The sequence below is a fragment of the Trachurus japonicus genome, chromosome 12 (assembly GCF_045865225.1).
Source record: "Trachurus japonicus isolate A0001 chromosome 12, Traja_1.0".
In the NCBI taxonomy this organism is placed as follows: Eukaryota; Metazoa; Chordata; class Actinopteri; order Carangiformes; family Carangidae; genus Trachurus; species Trachurus japonicus.
Window position 1 is genome coordinate 22,105,659 of NC_140918.1, and position 15,900 is coordinate 22,121,558.

Here is a 15,900-nt window from a genome sequence, read left to right on the forward strand (position 1 = left end):
TCTGTTTCCTCTTTACGTCACTCCAGAGCATGGGGTCAGCAACAGAACAGAACATGTTTTTCTCAAAAACACCTCTGGACATAGTATGGCTCCCAGATGTCCTCACCTTACCACGATAGGAAGAAGCAAACTTTCCAGAGTACAAACATAGGCCTCATTTTCCAAAATACAGCAGTACTTACATCTGTTCCCTTTTCTGTGCTCCTTATCAATTTCTGTAAATACTCTAGAGCATGGTTTAAAAAAAAGGCAACAAGAGTTCTTCCCCTCGTTGATCCGTATGTTTTTTCTCCTCTGTATTTTCCTGTCTTTTCCTGCAGGTTCCCCACCAGCACCGGCTGTCTGTGGACGTCGTCCCAGAGCTGAAGAACTCAGACAACCATTGTAGGAACCCGGGAGGAATCAGCGAGAAGCCTTGGTGTTACACCTCAAACCCCAACATCCGCTGGGAGTACTGCACCGTGCTGGAGTGTGGGGAGGCCAACACAGCACCAGGTATCGTTGTGACACCTGTCATATACCACATTACTGCACTAGCTACAGTAGTAGCCAACATGTTGAGTACCCACCTTTTGCCCCAGGAAACACCTCATTACTAGTGGTGGAAATGATCAATGTTCACTAGGGGAACAGATTGTCTATTTTGTATTTTGATGTCTAATTCCAATTTGTTAGAATACACATTTTATATTTGTAGTTTTTTTTTTGTTCCCAGTATTTGATAAAACTGACATTTCTTGTACAAGTTGAGTCAAGCTGAGGTTGACTCATTTGAATTCTTCCTGCGGTTGAACTGAAGTGGGAAAAATCCAGTAACTATTAATTGTGCCAACCAAACTTAAGTTAGACCTTTGGCCATTTCTCTAGATGTAGACAGTCAAAGTACACATACTTCATACAAACTTTAAATATTTAAACAAATGTGTTTTAGTGATGCAAATAACTGAGGATTAATGTTAATTCAGCGCTAAATCTTTCTGTGGAAACTCATTAAATACTAACAATCAATTAAATACACACTGTTATTATAGTTATTATATGTGTCATTTTAAATGAAAGGGGTTCAAAGTGAATCTGATTGTTTCCTCCTTGTGTCTCTCTCTCTATTATGGCAGATGACATATAAGGGGGTTAACAGTTTTCTTAATATCACATTGAAATCTGGCTAACTTTAAATATTAAAAAAGACGATCAATTTTGCAATATGAATGAATGGAGACATTATTTTGAATATGCGAAAATAATACAGTGCCAACCAAGGTGACCAATTGATCATCTGTTGAATAGCTATACGTACATGTTTATACCCACACTTCCATAAAGAACTCATACAAAACAATAGAAAAATAAATTATGTAATGAGCAAGTAAATAAATAAAATAAACACCAGATGACTGTCAAAGCCCTTCTTTCTTCCTGTTCTTCATGAACACCATGTTTTTGTACCGCTTTTGAATTACCCAGACTTATCCTGGCTTTAAGTAAGGGATAATGCCCTTTGAGGTGTCCAATTATCAGGAATTAATGGACGACTTGGCGGTTGCCTCTACAAAGTCCATTAATTCCTGATTAATTGGACACCTCAAAGGTTTTCCAAGCCACAGCTGAGCAGACTATTTAATATTTCTCATCTGCAGGCGAGAAAAAGGAAACCTGCTGTGCAGCCGCAGCGTTGAGCCACAGCCAATCTGCCGCAGCCTAATAGTTGATCGGTGAAGTGAGATGACGGCTTAACGTTACGTGACAGTATTATTCAAGAAGGCCAGTGCACTTGTCACCACTTGTGAGTTACAGACTCCAGTGGTCATGATGCGCTGGTCGCTGGAGAAAACTTGTTACACTCTGAATCTATGTTGCCATGGTTACCAACTAGCGTTTACGCCAGTGTAATAATATTTAGATCCATCATCAGGCAATTTGACCGGAACGTCTTTGTGGGTTTACATTGCCACTTTTTAATGGACACCCTGCAGCCAATCAGAATTGAGTATTCACCCAGATCATGGTTTAATTAACATCCTTTAACTTCAAATATGATAATGAAATGAGTATTGATTTGTCTACATTGATAAGTTAATTGAGATTTTTGTTTTATAGTATATAGAAGCACAGCATATCACCTTGATGTTGACTCTGTGTGCAGTGATGAAGCCAGAGTCAGAGGGCCCCCGCCAGCCTCCTCGTCTCCCTCCCACCACCACTATCTCATCACCAGCTTACTCCATGTCTGTCATCGTTATCATACTGGCAGCGATTGCGGCTGCGATCTTCCTCACCATCATCATCCTTGCCTGCTACAGACGGAGGAAGCAGTGGAGAAACCGCAAGAGGTAGAAAAACAAAGACAGGATGCAAGAACGTTTGGTAACACTTTACTTGAATAGGTATTCATAAGATTGACATAACACTGTCATAACCATGACATGACACCTGTCATAAACATCAATGAATTTATGACAGCTGTGGTTAAGTGTCATTCGGTAAGTTATGACACTTTTAATGCAAAGTTGACATTGTTTGAGATGTTTTTGTTCTGACAACTTGACATAAAGACAATTTAAACTGTCATAGCAGACCTAATTGCCAAACTTTAAAAATTATGTCAAGTTCTCATAACAAGGACATCTCAAATAATGTCAACTTTGCATCAAAAGTGTCATAACTTACCGAATGACACTTAACGACAGCTGTCATAAGTATTCATTGATGTTTATGACAGCTGTTATGTCATGGTTATGACAGTTTTATGTCAATCTTATGAATACCTATTCAAGTAAAGTGTTACCGAAACTTTTAATGCACCTGTCTATTCCTCACTCACCTTCTTTCTCTCGACAGAGTGATGGAGACTCCCACGCTGAGCGCTCTCCCATCAGAGCTCCTGCTGGACCGACTGCACCCTAACCCCATGTACCAGAGGGTTCCCTTGCTGCTCAACTCAAAGCTGCTGGCCCTCGAGTACCCACGGAATAATATCCAATATGTTAGAGATATCGGAGAGGGGGCCTTTGGACGGGTCTTCCAAGCCAGGTGAGGAGGGGACAAGATAGAGGAATAGAAGAAGTGAATGTGTTTGAGGATGAGAGAAGCAAAAAGAGCCACTCCACAATTTAATACTGCCATATCATGTCATGGGGTAACATGAGAGAAGGGTGAGGCAGAAATCAGAGAGCAGGCAGTGAGTAGGGTGAGATGGGATGGGAGGTTGAAGTGGCTAAACAAGGCCACCGGTCATTCTGAGAACTGCTGCGTCATTCACAAAGTCACAAGGAGAGCTGCTGCCGGTGTCACTTACACTGCAGGCTGACCCCGTCCACAGCAACACACACAACTAATCTCTATAATCACACTAAATACCAGACCTGGGTCATATACTGTAGTTGGTGGACTAATAAAAAGCAGAAAAAAATATTTCCTGCAATTTTTTTTCACAGTATATATTTTGGGCTTGAAAGGTTCTAAGCACTTCATAATAACAGAGAGCCAATAGATCCATGATTTATAACAACAGCAGCCAATAGATAATTGGAAGTGGATGTGATGCAAGTTTTTTTTTTTTTTTTTAATCTTGTGAGACTCAGCTCTATCAGAACTGATCTCCTATTCAAGCCTCACTGAACTCTCATCTCTGTAAGTCCCTGATGGACCCTTGACTGTCACGAGAAACTAGAAAACTAAAGGTTTTCACACAGGAGGGGTAAGCTGCCTCCAAGAGAAGAGTCCTATAAAGAGCAGTAATCTTGATTTACTTTATATAAACAAATACCCTTTGTAAATTATTATTATCATTAAAATATATATATATTTGCTGTACAGAGATAACTTTTGTGACCGGTTTTCAAAGAAGACCATATACTTTTAATTTGATGACTCATACAGGACAGAATGAGAGTTTCTTGTTGACTTTACAGCTGCCAACAAACAGTCATTAATTGTCCATGATGCCATAAACTGTGTGCACACAGCCAAGTCCTACACACACACACACACACACACACACACACAGTAGTGGGTGGCATTTTAACAGTAGCACAGTAGCGTGTAGCAAATCAGGTTTGTGGGATGTCCTTCTGGCATGCTGGTAATCCTCAAGTGAAAACTGGAATGTTGAGGTACAGACACCCCTGGGAATACAACACACACTCTAGCAGTCTTTCATACACACACACATTCATTCAAGGGCGTTGATGTAATATAATGTATACTACATGCCACCTGCTAGAGTAAAAGCCTACTTCTAACTTTAATCATAATCTTGGAGTTTGAGGTGCTTCAGTGAAGTGAGAACTGACAAAAATATTTTAAAAAACTCAAATTTGGCCTCACAAACACAGACATACAGAGTTATACCTGCATACATGACCAAATAAAAGACAGATATAAACAAATGACAGTTTTCTTGTATGCACAAGCACTCAAGAGGACAGAGAAACAACCATGTAGAGGCCCAGGCAGCACATGTGTTTGGTTGTGCACATTCACAGACACACAACATTCAAAGACCAAAATAGACCCAAGGAGTACATAACTTCTTCCTCGACAGATGGGCTTCAATCTGTAGTATCTCTAATTTTTGTGTGAGCGCATGTGTGTGCCAGCGAGTGAGTGTTTCCATATGTGTGTGTATTAACTATATAAAATCGGTACTGAGAAACATGTTGACTTTTGTTTGCCCCATAGGGAGCAACACAGGAAGTTGTTGTGTGAATGTATGCATGTGGATGTGTTTCCCTTCAAGTGGCTGACATTTATAGAACACTGCAATAATACAGTGGCGTGCTGTTATAATAGGCTGCTTGTTGGGAGACGCATTCAAAACATATGGTGACTGACAGAAGTCTGGTTAATGCATCACTAAAAGCCCCACCATTCTAAAATGCACAGTATGCCACATTTAACTCTTTACAGTGCTCAAGTTCTCTGTTCTGTGTGTGTGGCAGGGCGCCGGCTCTGCTGCCGATGGAGTCGTTCACCATGGTGGCAGTGAAGATGCTGAAGGAGGAAGCCTCGGCCGACATGCAGAATGACTTCCAGAGAGAGGCAGCGCTCATGGCCGAGTTCGACCATCCCAACATCGTGAGACTCCTAGGTTGGTGTGCTACTTGTGTGTCGGTTTGTGTGAGAAACAGCGTGTGCAGGTCAAAAGAAGACTACTGAAGGAGCTGAACTCACAGCTGGAGTTGTTTGTTTGCTTGAAGGAGAAAGAAAGTGCAATAACAGATGTCAAAACACACAAAGAGGGAAGGAAAAGAATCATTATTAGCTACTAAGACTAAGACAAAACAATGCAGATTAAAGGACATAAAGTGCAGTGAACATTATGTTGCGCTTGCCATCAAATCAAACATTAATACACAACACAAAGAGCTGTCTAAATGCATCTTTCAGCTGTTATCTGCATCACCTTCAGCACTTCATTGAAACAAAATGATCAAAGTCACTCAATACATAAAATCAAACCCCTCTGAATGTTCAAGGGGCACATTGTTTTTTCTTTTTTAATGTGAATTCTGATTGTTTTTTGTTTTTATTCAGGGCAATTCAGCATGTATACTGTATATTGGTAAAAGATGCAAAGGTTTGGCCAGCAGAAGCAAATCATAGGAACATACAGTATTGGCCTTTTTTTTTTCAGGTCCCAGTGCCGACACAGGCTGCAATTCTCCTGAATAAAAAAAAAGATCTTTTTCAATGTAGTACTACAAAACCACCAGAGCTCTCACAGGACTATTTGGCGATAAACAAGTGTTGCTTGACAACTAAAATGCCTTTGTTGCCCTGAGTAAAACAAATGTCCTCTATTAAAGTTTATCTACACTAATACAGCCTATCTAATCTAATACAAGCAGCTTGCATGCAAATGTGAAATTTAGAGATTCAATGTACTCTATTTATCACTGTCAGTCAGCAAACACAGCCATTGGTCAAAAGATTGTTTATTTACTTTGGTCCATTTTACTGCTCCAGTGGTTGTGGAATGTATGTATTTTTTTTAAGTGTAAGTGTAAAGTTTTGAGTGACATTCATTTCTGCAGAGTGGCACACTGACGCCAACGTCTCAGGTGCACATGAAACGAGTTGATTAGATTATTTAGTTAACCTTCAGTTAACCTCTGGGCTAATAATACACCACAAATCATGTGTAAAAATATATGCACCATCCATAACATATGTGTCAAAAGTAGAGACACCATATGTCTGGATGTCACGACTTTGTTGCAGGATGGGGCCTCACTGTTCTGTATATTTAGCGATGGAGTGAAACATTATCATTATTACTGTTAGATTACAGCCCCCTAACCCAGGGAGCAGTAATCAGAGCTTGTCCTCCATGACACACAGGACATGAACTAACTGTACATGACCCCTAAGCCTCTGCTTCCTTGTTTGCATGTTCTGGTCACAGATTTGGACATAGAGACAGTTACAATAATAAAATAAAAAAACTCCCCAGATTCCAGTAAAACCAAATGTGAATGTGCAGCGCCTTGCTGACTGATGCTTGTTAGAACACCACAATAAGGAATGATACATTTCATTTATTTGTTCCAGCTGTTCATTGAAGTTTAATGATGTTTACGCAGTCAAACATTCAGACCATTCATTCTGAGTTTCTAAATGCTGCGCAGTTGCATTGGTTGTGAACATTCATAATATCACTTTATGAATATTTCCACAAATCCAGCCAGACATATTTGGTATTTTTGGGGGAACTTTGGGATTTCCACGAGGAATTAAAACGCAGTTCAGTGTGTGCGAGTTGACTTTGAGAGTTTGTTGTGACTGGGCTGCTTATTGGCAGGTCACTAAGGTTCTGATTCATGTTTCACACAGAAACAGAAGCAATGAAATACAATCAATCAAAATTATGATCGTGGTCATTATGACTCAATACATTTTATTGCTTTGACCGCATGAAGTGCACTAGTCCTGCACTAAATTGGAAAGAACACAGACAAGATCTGCAGTGCTTCAAACTGCTGGCTGCAAGAAAAGAAACTGAAACTACTGTCTGACTCCAGTGGGGGCATTTCTGTTCTTCTTGGCAAACTGGTCACTTGTTATAAATTTTTCCACAAAGCAGTAAAGTACTGAAGTCTGTGTTATCCTTACAAATGCCAGGTTAGACGTATGGCATCTCCACAACTTATGCATGGCTGCTGGGGCTCTGCACAGTCTTACTGTAACAGTGTGTGCTCTAATTCCTCTAACTGCTCCACATTGCAAAAGGCATTTACAGGAATGCATAAATAAACAGACAGCCACTCTTTTATAGGCTTTAAGTAAATAAGTAGTAAGTAAAGTAGAATGAATTTTGTCAGCGTAAACCTTGCAGAGGTAAGAGGTAAGAAAGTTTCATGATTTTTTTTTTTTTTTAAATAATATATCAAAACATTGTTGTTTAGTTGTGCAAGCAGCCAAATAAACACAACGTTATAGGTTTCGGGAAAGCTAAAGGATGTTGTTGTGAGTAATCACGGAGATTCATAAGAAGTGCAGCCACATAACTTTCCCAACTTTAGAAATTCTCTGTAAAATGCCGTATTGCTCCACAAGCCCAGAACACATGGTTAATTTACTTATAGGCTACTAATGTCAGACTGTACATCCTCTATGCATGAGAGTATATTTATGAGCATGTAGACATCGTGAGGGTTTTTAACCTGTTTATGTCTGGCCTAAATATATATTTACCCTTTATAGTGAATGAACTCATTGTACATGTGTGATTTAATGATGTCACTGGTGTGTTTATGTGGTTCTATGTGTGCTTGTTCTCTCAAACCTCTGTGGTAGGAAAATGCACAGCACACAAGCCAAAACTTTCAATTCAGTGCATCATAGAGCATCAAGTAAACTCACCTGTGTGTCCTCTCCTCCAGGTGTGTGTGCAGTGGGGAAACCCATGTGTCTGATGTTTGAGTACATGGCCAACGGCGACCTCAACGAGTTCCTGCGGCGTCGCTCTCCAAACCAATCGGTGCACACCCTGAGCCGCGCCAGCCTATCGGGTCGCAGCTTCTCGTCCGAGGCGGAGGCGGGCCCTCTCTCCTGCACCGAGCAGCTGTCAATTTCCAAGCAGATCGCCGGAGGAATGGCCTACCTATCGGAGCGCAAGTTTGTCCATCGCGACCTGGCAACACGGAACTGCTTGGTAGGAGAGGAAATGGTGGTGAAGATCGCAGACTTCGGCCTCTCCAGGAACATCTACTCCGCTGATTATTACAAAGCCAATGAGAACGATGCCATCCCCATTCGCTGGATGCCCCCAGAGTCTATCTTCTACAACCGCTACACCACCGAATCGGACGTGTGGGCTTACGGTGTGGTGTTGTGGGAGATTTTCTCCCACGGGATGCAGCCATATTACGGTATGGGTCATGAAGAGGTTATATACTATGTGAGAGACGGCCACATCCTCTCCTGCCCTGAGCACTGTCCCCTGGAGCTGTACAATCTGATGAGGCTTTGTTGGAGCACGCACCCATCAGACAGGCCCAGCTTCAGCAGTATACATCGGATACTGGAGCGTATGCATCAGAACACCCTCAGCATCAATGAAGCTGAGACTGAGGATGACTGCTAATCATGGACATTTCCCCCAAAAAACACATCCATCTTTCTGCAAGAAAATCAATGAGTTATGTAGTGATTTAGTGCCTCTATATTTTAAATGAACTCTGACACTGAGCCTGAGCATACGCTGAAAACTCTAGTGACTCCAGTCTTTGTTATCACCCAGTTTCCTTTGAGTGAGTGAGTGACCGACCAACTGAGTTTAACTATTGGCTGTCAGAGTATTGGATTTTTCTCCCTTGCTGTTGCTCTTTCAAAATTAGTTTCTCTTTCTTCTAAATAAACGTCTGACAACAGATCTAGTAACTTCTTTGGAAAAACCTTAACAACTCCCCATAGAGTCACCAGGATTGCCCTTTTTGTTGCTTAGACGGAGTCTGTACGCTTTGAAACAAAACAAGATAAAGCTTTTTTGTCTCTTTTTTTCTCTCTGAGTGATCGTGTTGCCAGTAAATAAAGCTGAAATCTCAGCACAGCCTTGAACTTGAATGTCTGGTGATTTTAGCAGCACCACCTCGGAAGTGACTGCTGGTTGACAGTCTTGATGGGCTGTGTTTCAGTCACTATATTTTTTCTACAGTCTTACAACAGACAAAGAAAAACATGTAAATGAGAACATTTTGGGGGGGGGGATCTGAATAATTTGAATGACAGTTGTGAACTCAGAGAGTAAGAATGAAGCAAACAGATAAAGGACATCCAGTGATTTAGTGACTTTTTGAGCAGGTTTTATCTGCATCAAAAGTCATCTTTAACAGGTTCTACAATAGTTTTCATCTTCAATTTCACACCCATGAACAGCCAAACCATTTACTAGTCTTCTCTCTTCTCCAGCACATGAACAGACTTTAACCTGACCCCAGAGCCTTAAAGCAGATATCAGTGGAATGTTTTTGTTAATATAAGTCCTAAATAGTCCTATTTTCCGTCAGCAATCACTTACATGAAGTATTTCAGCCTAAACACGAGTCTCTCCGTCACTCTGCTCTGCTGTAACCCGAGGAGAAAATTTTCCTTGTGGGATACAAGTGTTATCCAATGAGGGGAGAGAACGGCATGAAGGGCTGTGTGTGCAGCCAAGGGATGCGCGTGAATGTGGTGACGTAGCACGAGGACCAATTGATGCCTGACAAGGGCGGGGGCTGCTAACTCATGGTGCGTTCAAGGAAACTCGTACTTTGTGTTTTTCCTTCCTGTGAAGTCATACCAGTACGAGTTCACGGGTCGGAAGTTACGAGTGGCCGTTATAGGGAACTTTCACAGACAACAGGACGGTAAAAACACGAGCTACGGGTTACCTGGAACGCTACCAAGTCGTAGTTGTGACTTGAAGCTGTAACTTACGGTTTCAAAAGCCTGCCTTGAACACAGCATTAGCCGAAACGGCCGTGCCGATGATATCTGCTTTAACCTTTGAAGACTTGAAGCCACTAACCATGCAGACTCTATAAACTATTTAAAAATGTTGTGTTTCATCCATTGCTTGTAGAGTTGTACTTTGTTTTTTCTTTTCTTTATTTTGAGCTGCCAAGATGTTACAAATGATCTGCTGAGTCAACATTAGGGTTAGAAAGTGAGTGGAAACAATGGTTAATGCTTCATAGTAACTACATTTTTTGCTTGTTATAGTTGCCTCTAGCAAATTCCACAGTGGCACACAATCACTTTAAACCAATGCTGTTGATTGTTTTTATAGAAAAGTTGCTATTCCATTTTTGGGCATTCTCGATATGTACAGTATATACCAGAGGCAGTTGGTGACTTAAGGGAGGACAGGGCAAGAACTAACCTATGTCTTCATGTTGAATTAAAAAATAAAACAGGAAAACAAAGGCACCATTGGGATGAAAAAAGAATCATTCAAAAGATAAATAATTTGGGATTTCAAAATGCATGGCACATATGGGAGGCTGAAAATAAAAATCTGATATGTTGGTTACAAAAATGACAAAAAAAATCATCATTGATGTTCTTCAGAGGGAAAGGAGGAGTTGACGACAACAACCAAATGAATATTCTTCTTATATTGCAAATATTTTAACATATTGCTACCCAACCATGCTACCACACATCTCCCATTGGTTCAGCCTGGACAGTGAGGCAGTGAGGCTGCACCAGTAGAGTTAAACTCTACATCTTCTGTGTGAAATTATCAACTGTATTACCATTCATCACACTCCTATACAATACAGTAGTAGAAAAGATATGGAAATTATCATTGGTGATATTGTATTCTGGTTGTTGATTGGTTATGGAGGACATCCTCTGTTCAAGCATTGTTTTCCGTCCTGTCCAATAATGATATAAGATATCTGGCCTCCTCTGAATATACAGTATATATGTATATGTATTTTATTTCTTCTTCTTCTTCTTCTTCTTGATTTCTGTCTTTTTGTTGTTATTGACACTTTTTTTGAGTCTTTGAAAACACAGTCAGTCTTTGATTTAAGAAAATTACAACAGCCATGGGTGAAATTAGTTTTAAATTTATAAATGAATTCTTCCAACTTGCATCATTATCACCCATAAGTCTCCCACACACATTTATTTTTTATAATTTTATACAGAATTTAATTAATCAGATTAATTTCCGTTCCTTAAGATAGAGTCTTTAGTGAGTGAAAAATGGCCAAGCTGTTCTAGAGGTGATATAATGCTCTCATTCTGAATGACTAAATATATCCCTCTGGATGACTACATTACTAATTGGCTCTCACAAATAGAGGACTCCTCTCTTACACATTAAACTTTGGTCTGATTTCAGCTGTGTTCAATTTGATTAATGTATTATGACGCAGTACATCAACAAGCTCTGTAGTGTCATCAGTCATTTTTATCATGCGGATTACACAAAGTTTCCTTTTAATTTGTTTGGTGAATGTCTTTAATTAAGAGAATGATATCAAACGAGAGAACATATTGATGTTGTCATATTGCCTTTAGATGACTTACATGTTTCATTTCTTTTTAAATATGGTGTGACATTTGTTATTTGTTACATAAATTATACAATTTTGACCACACATTCACAAGTATGACATCTCTTTGTATTGCTTGCAAATAAACATAATTATTAAACATATCTGTGTTTCAAGTCTGGTCTCAAAGTCAAAGAGGAGTGGACGAACACAACATGTGTCCCTGAAAACAAAACAAAACAAAACAAAACTAGAAAATAAAAAAGAAAACAACACACAACACATGATGTGATTTAACTTCGGATTTTGAATGACATGGACAAGCACTAATTTCGGAGCAGGCCAGTTTCAACAAGTTAGCACATCGTTTTCTATTAATCACCAATGGGAGCCATCGGCCATTATGCATGCATCTGTGGTCAAAAACAATATTGTCAAAATGACAGTCCACAAATGTTTCACACTGAAATCATTTCTCATTGTAAAGAGTCTATCCTTAACAGTTGTACATCTTTGAAGGACAATGGGAATGGGAAGGACCTTTTAAAGGTTTATTCACAGGGGACTAAAAGTTAGGATTTTTGAAACATTATGAAATGCAAGACCACATTATTCAGATACTGAATTCATTCTCCAACGTGAGACTGGAATAGCCAATTTGCAATCAGTGGTCTTCAGTGGAAAGAAGGACCTCCCATAGGCTCATTATATTCTAGTCAATTTGAGAGGATCTTGTGGATTCACATTCAATGAAGTAAATTTAATTTTTGAAAAACAAAACAAAACAAAACACATTCTATACCTAAATGTTTTCAGTGAACAAAACTTTTGTGCTAACAGCTCATTAAAATGTTGTAGGCCTCATCATTTAAAACAGCCAGCTGGGCAGTTACAGTATGTTTTAGATAAACTCACACACTGACCACCCTCAGGACCTGGTTACATTGTGCCATCATCAGTCATTGTGCAGACATGTGACTGGCTGCCAAAAAAAAAGAAAAAAAAGAAAAGAAAATGGAGGATTGTGGCTCCACCTAAGCTGCTGTTCCCGATGTGGCTTTATGGTGAGAGTGTGGAACAGCAGTAACACAAAACCACATCCACAAACATACCCACAGCAAATGACACGTACCCTGAAGGTCTCAGAGCCAGATTAACCAAACAGTGGGTCTGACAGGCACGGACAGCGACATGAACAATCACTGCAGGCAATTAGTTATTGATATCTATGTATTTATTAATTTCAATGGAGAAATCTTTGGTTAATTTTCAACTCAGCTATAGACCTCTCTGTTGCTCTGACCCTCAACTATAATCTGTTTTAAATGCCTGTTTCTCTCTGTTTATTCAATCACAAGTCTCCACTATTATGTTCCATCACAGGCTCTCACTCCCACCCACCCAAAAAAGTACACCAAGCGCTTTAACATGTGGATGCTGCAGTGTTATGACTCACCACAAGGGGGATCAGAGGGGTGAGCTACAGTACAGCTGCAAAAGAGGGTGCATGACTAACAATATTGTTGTTTTCTATGATGTGTCATCCCACTGTGTCCCACTTCAGTGTGTGGGTTAATACTAAAAAAACACAATTTAATGGATTTTTCTTTTTTTTTTTGCACATTTATTAAAAACAGAGAACATTTAAAATCCCATGGATGTAAGTTTTTAGAGCCCTTTCTCAGCACTTAGTTGAAGCACCATTGGCCACAGTTACAGCCTCAAGTCTTTGGTATGACGTAACAAGCCTTGCACATCTGGATTTGGGATCTTCCACCGTGCAGATCCTCTCAGGCTCTGTCAGGTTGAATGGGGACCTTCTGTGGACTGCTATTTTCAGGTCTCTCCAGAGAGGTTTGATTGGGTCCAGCTCAGGGCTCTTGGGGTCATTGCTCTGTGGGGAAGTGACCTTTTGCACCAATTTGAGAATTTGAGGTTTGAGGTTTTCACAGAGGGACATCTTAGCCTGAGATTTCCCTCGGCCCTGACCACTCTCCCAGTCCCTTCCTCAACCATACATGACCACTGGGGTGTAGTGGACAGGTGATGGGCGGAGGCCAAACTGCTCAAAAAAGGTTTAATCATAATGGAGAATCTTGTTTCTTATGGTCAGAGAGTCCTTTAGGTGCCTAAAGTCTGAGCTGTTTCTATGACATGAATAATACAGATGTAATGCTTTATTTTTAATGCGTAATTTCAATTAAAAAACAATACCATGAAAGTGAGTTTTCATTCAGTTCCAAGTAATATATGTTTTTTTCATTTATGTAATTAACACATTATTAATAAGTTATTGTAGCCTATTTGTTACCACCAAATGATTTACCAAACATTTCAACAACAGCAGTCACTTCAGTCTTTCATTTTCTCACCACCTTCTCTCCCTCTCTTGTTGCTCTGCCGTTGCTTTCCCCACTGTCTGTCACCAATGTTCCTTTTCTTATCTGTGTTTGCAGTCAGTTCCTTCTCCCTGTCTCCATCTGCGCTGTTTTTGCAATGTTTTCGTTCAAATGTATCACACAACCAGCTGCAGATACTGCGTAACCAGCACTCATTCACGGTGAATTAGTCGATTGTCCCTTCTCCAAACAAAAGGTTTATCTGAATGGACTCTGTAACCTTCCTGCCAACTTGCTATAGCAGCTCTCAATGTTTGGTGACCAGAGATTATAACTGCCCTGAAAAATCGCTTCCTGTTTTGTCAAGATAATCTCTTTTTCTTCAGAACATCTTTACTGAACAGAAATTTGATAATGCTTGAGAGGGAGTTGGAAAGTAGAGTTGATGTTTTTTATGATGCATTAGAGGTGCTGTGATTCCCAGTTACCTTGACATGTTAGAAGCTTAGCTTTTTATGTCTTGTTGACTTTTCCATGCGTTATGAATTTTGTTGGCAACAAGATTGCTGATACTGTCCACTCAAACCATGGGCTGTAGCCTAACTGCCATACATGCAGTGGCACATTTGACCACAGGGACTTATTTGTCAGTCAGCAATCTATGGTGGGATGAAGATGTGACATCCCACTCACTCAGCGACAGCACAGAGGAATTTCCTGCATGGCTGCAGTGGCTCTGATTGGGCCATTCAGGGAGTCACAGGAAATAGGTCGACATATATCAGTCAACTGGAGGCTAGCACTCAAAAGCTGTGGAACAATAAACATAACACACACAAACGCGCACACACACATTCTTTCCTATAAAAACTTTTGGCTGCTGTTGCTAGGTCTCCTGCTTAATTCATGTCACACATGACACATAGTGGCCCCGACTGCTCTTAGTAGCCTTAACACATACCGCACTTGTACAGTGCACGCTACTTCATGTGGTGTCTGCTTCATGTCCACATAATGTAAAGTGATCACTTTCTAACTTAGGTTCCAGTGTTTTTACTGGCAATACAGGGACACGATTTAGTGTTGTTTTTATCAGAAATACTTAATCAAATACTCACTTACCAAGTTGTTTGAGAGGCTATAGAATCACCATGTATCAAATGGTATTATTAAAACAATAAGTCTGTCTTAAAGCTATAGCAATCAGTCATAATCCTCCAGAGAATTTCACATGAGTCTGCAGGTCACCTTAGTTTTCCTGGGAATTATAACGAGTTTCAGCTCGTTCTTTAACTGTACGCCATGTGTCTTGCTGTTTGCTCTTATGCTTCATTTTCGGGTAGCTGCTTCACTGAATAAAGCTGTAAAGAAAACAACTCTATCCCATATTCTAGGGGTCAGAACATAACTCGACGCTGTTAGCAGCTAGCTAGGTGTTTAGCAGCTACTAGGGCCCTCTTAAGTTGTCAGAGACCAAAAGCAGAGCTAAAAGAGTGTGAGCATTGGGTCCACATTAAGCAGGTGACCAGAAACATCAATGCTAAATTGGCTGCTAGATGTATTGATATGCTAAATACACCTCCAGTCAAAAGCTGTCATCATAAAGGTGGTTACTTCAAAAAAAATCGAATACTGTAAAACACATTCTGCTTTATTTAACACTTATTTAACACTTGTTTGTAAAAAGTGATGATTTTAATGTTATTGTGTTCACAACTCATTTCTTCAATCATTAAATAAAAAATATCCTTGCTCTTGAATAAAACAGGCTAATTATCTTATATATGCCAGGAAATATCTGGTAGCTAATGTAGCTAATTTTGCAATGTATATTGACACAGCATACATTATAATTAAGTTATAATGTAGAAGGACAAATTGTAATGGAAGATTAAGTCCAAACTTTCCTGGTCTGGTTTCATCAAACTCCTTTTTTTTGTTTTTGTTTCTAGCTAGCTGTAAGAAGTTAACCTTATCTGGTACTTGGTAGCATTCACTGCTTAATTCCATGAAGGGACAAAAATGCAAATGTTTTCTGGTGTGTGTATTAAGTGAGCCAAGTCCAA

The 15,900-nt window shown here is 39.9% G+C and overlaps 1 protein-coding gene across 1 annotated transcript in view; it reads left to right on the forward strand.

Annotated features, from left to right (window-relative positions):
• The window catches only part of musk (muscle, skeletal, receptor tyrosine kinase), a 35,502-nt gene extending 26,445 nt beyond the window's left edge, over positions 1–9,057 (forward strand). Inside the window, exons 13-17 of the mRNA XM_085793844.1 lie at positions 321–495; positions 2,144–2,330; positions 2,839–3,030; positions 4,941–5,089; positions 7,884–9,057. Of these exons, the coding sequence (XP_085649970.1) occupies positions 321–495; positions 2,144–2,330; positions 2,839–3,030; positions 4,941–5,089; positions 7,884–8,587 (1,407 nt within the window). The 3' untranslated portion in view covers positions 8,588–9,057. The remainder of the gene's footprint in view (positions 1–320; positions 496–2,143; positions 2,331–2,838; positions 3,031–4,940; positions 5,090–7,883) is intronic.
• The last annotated feature ends 6,843 nt before the right edge of the window (positions 9,058–15,900 follow it).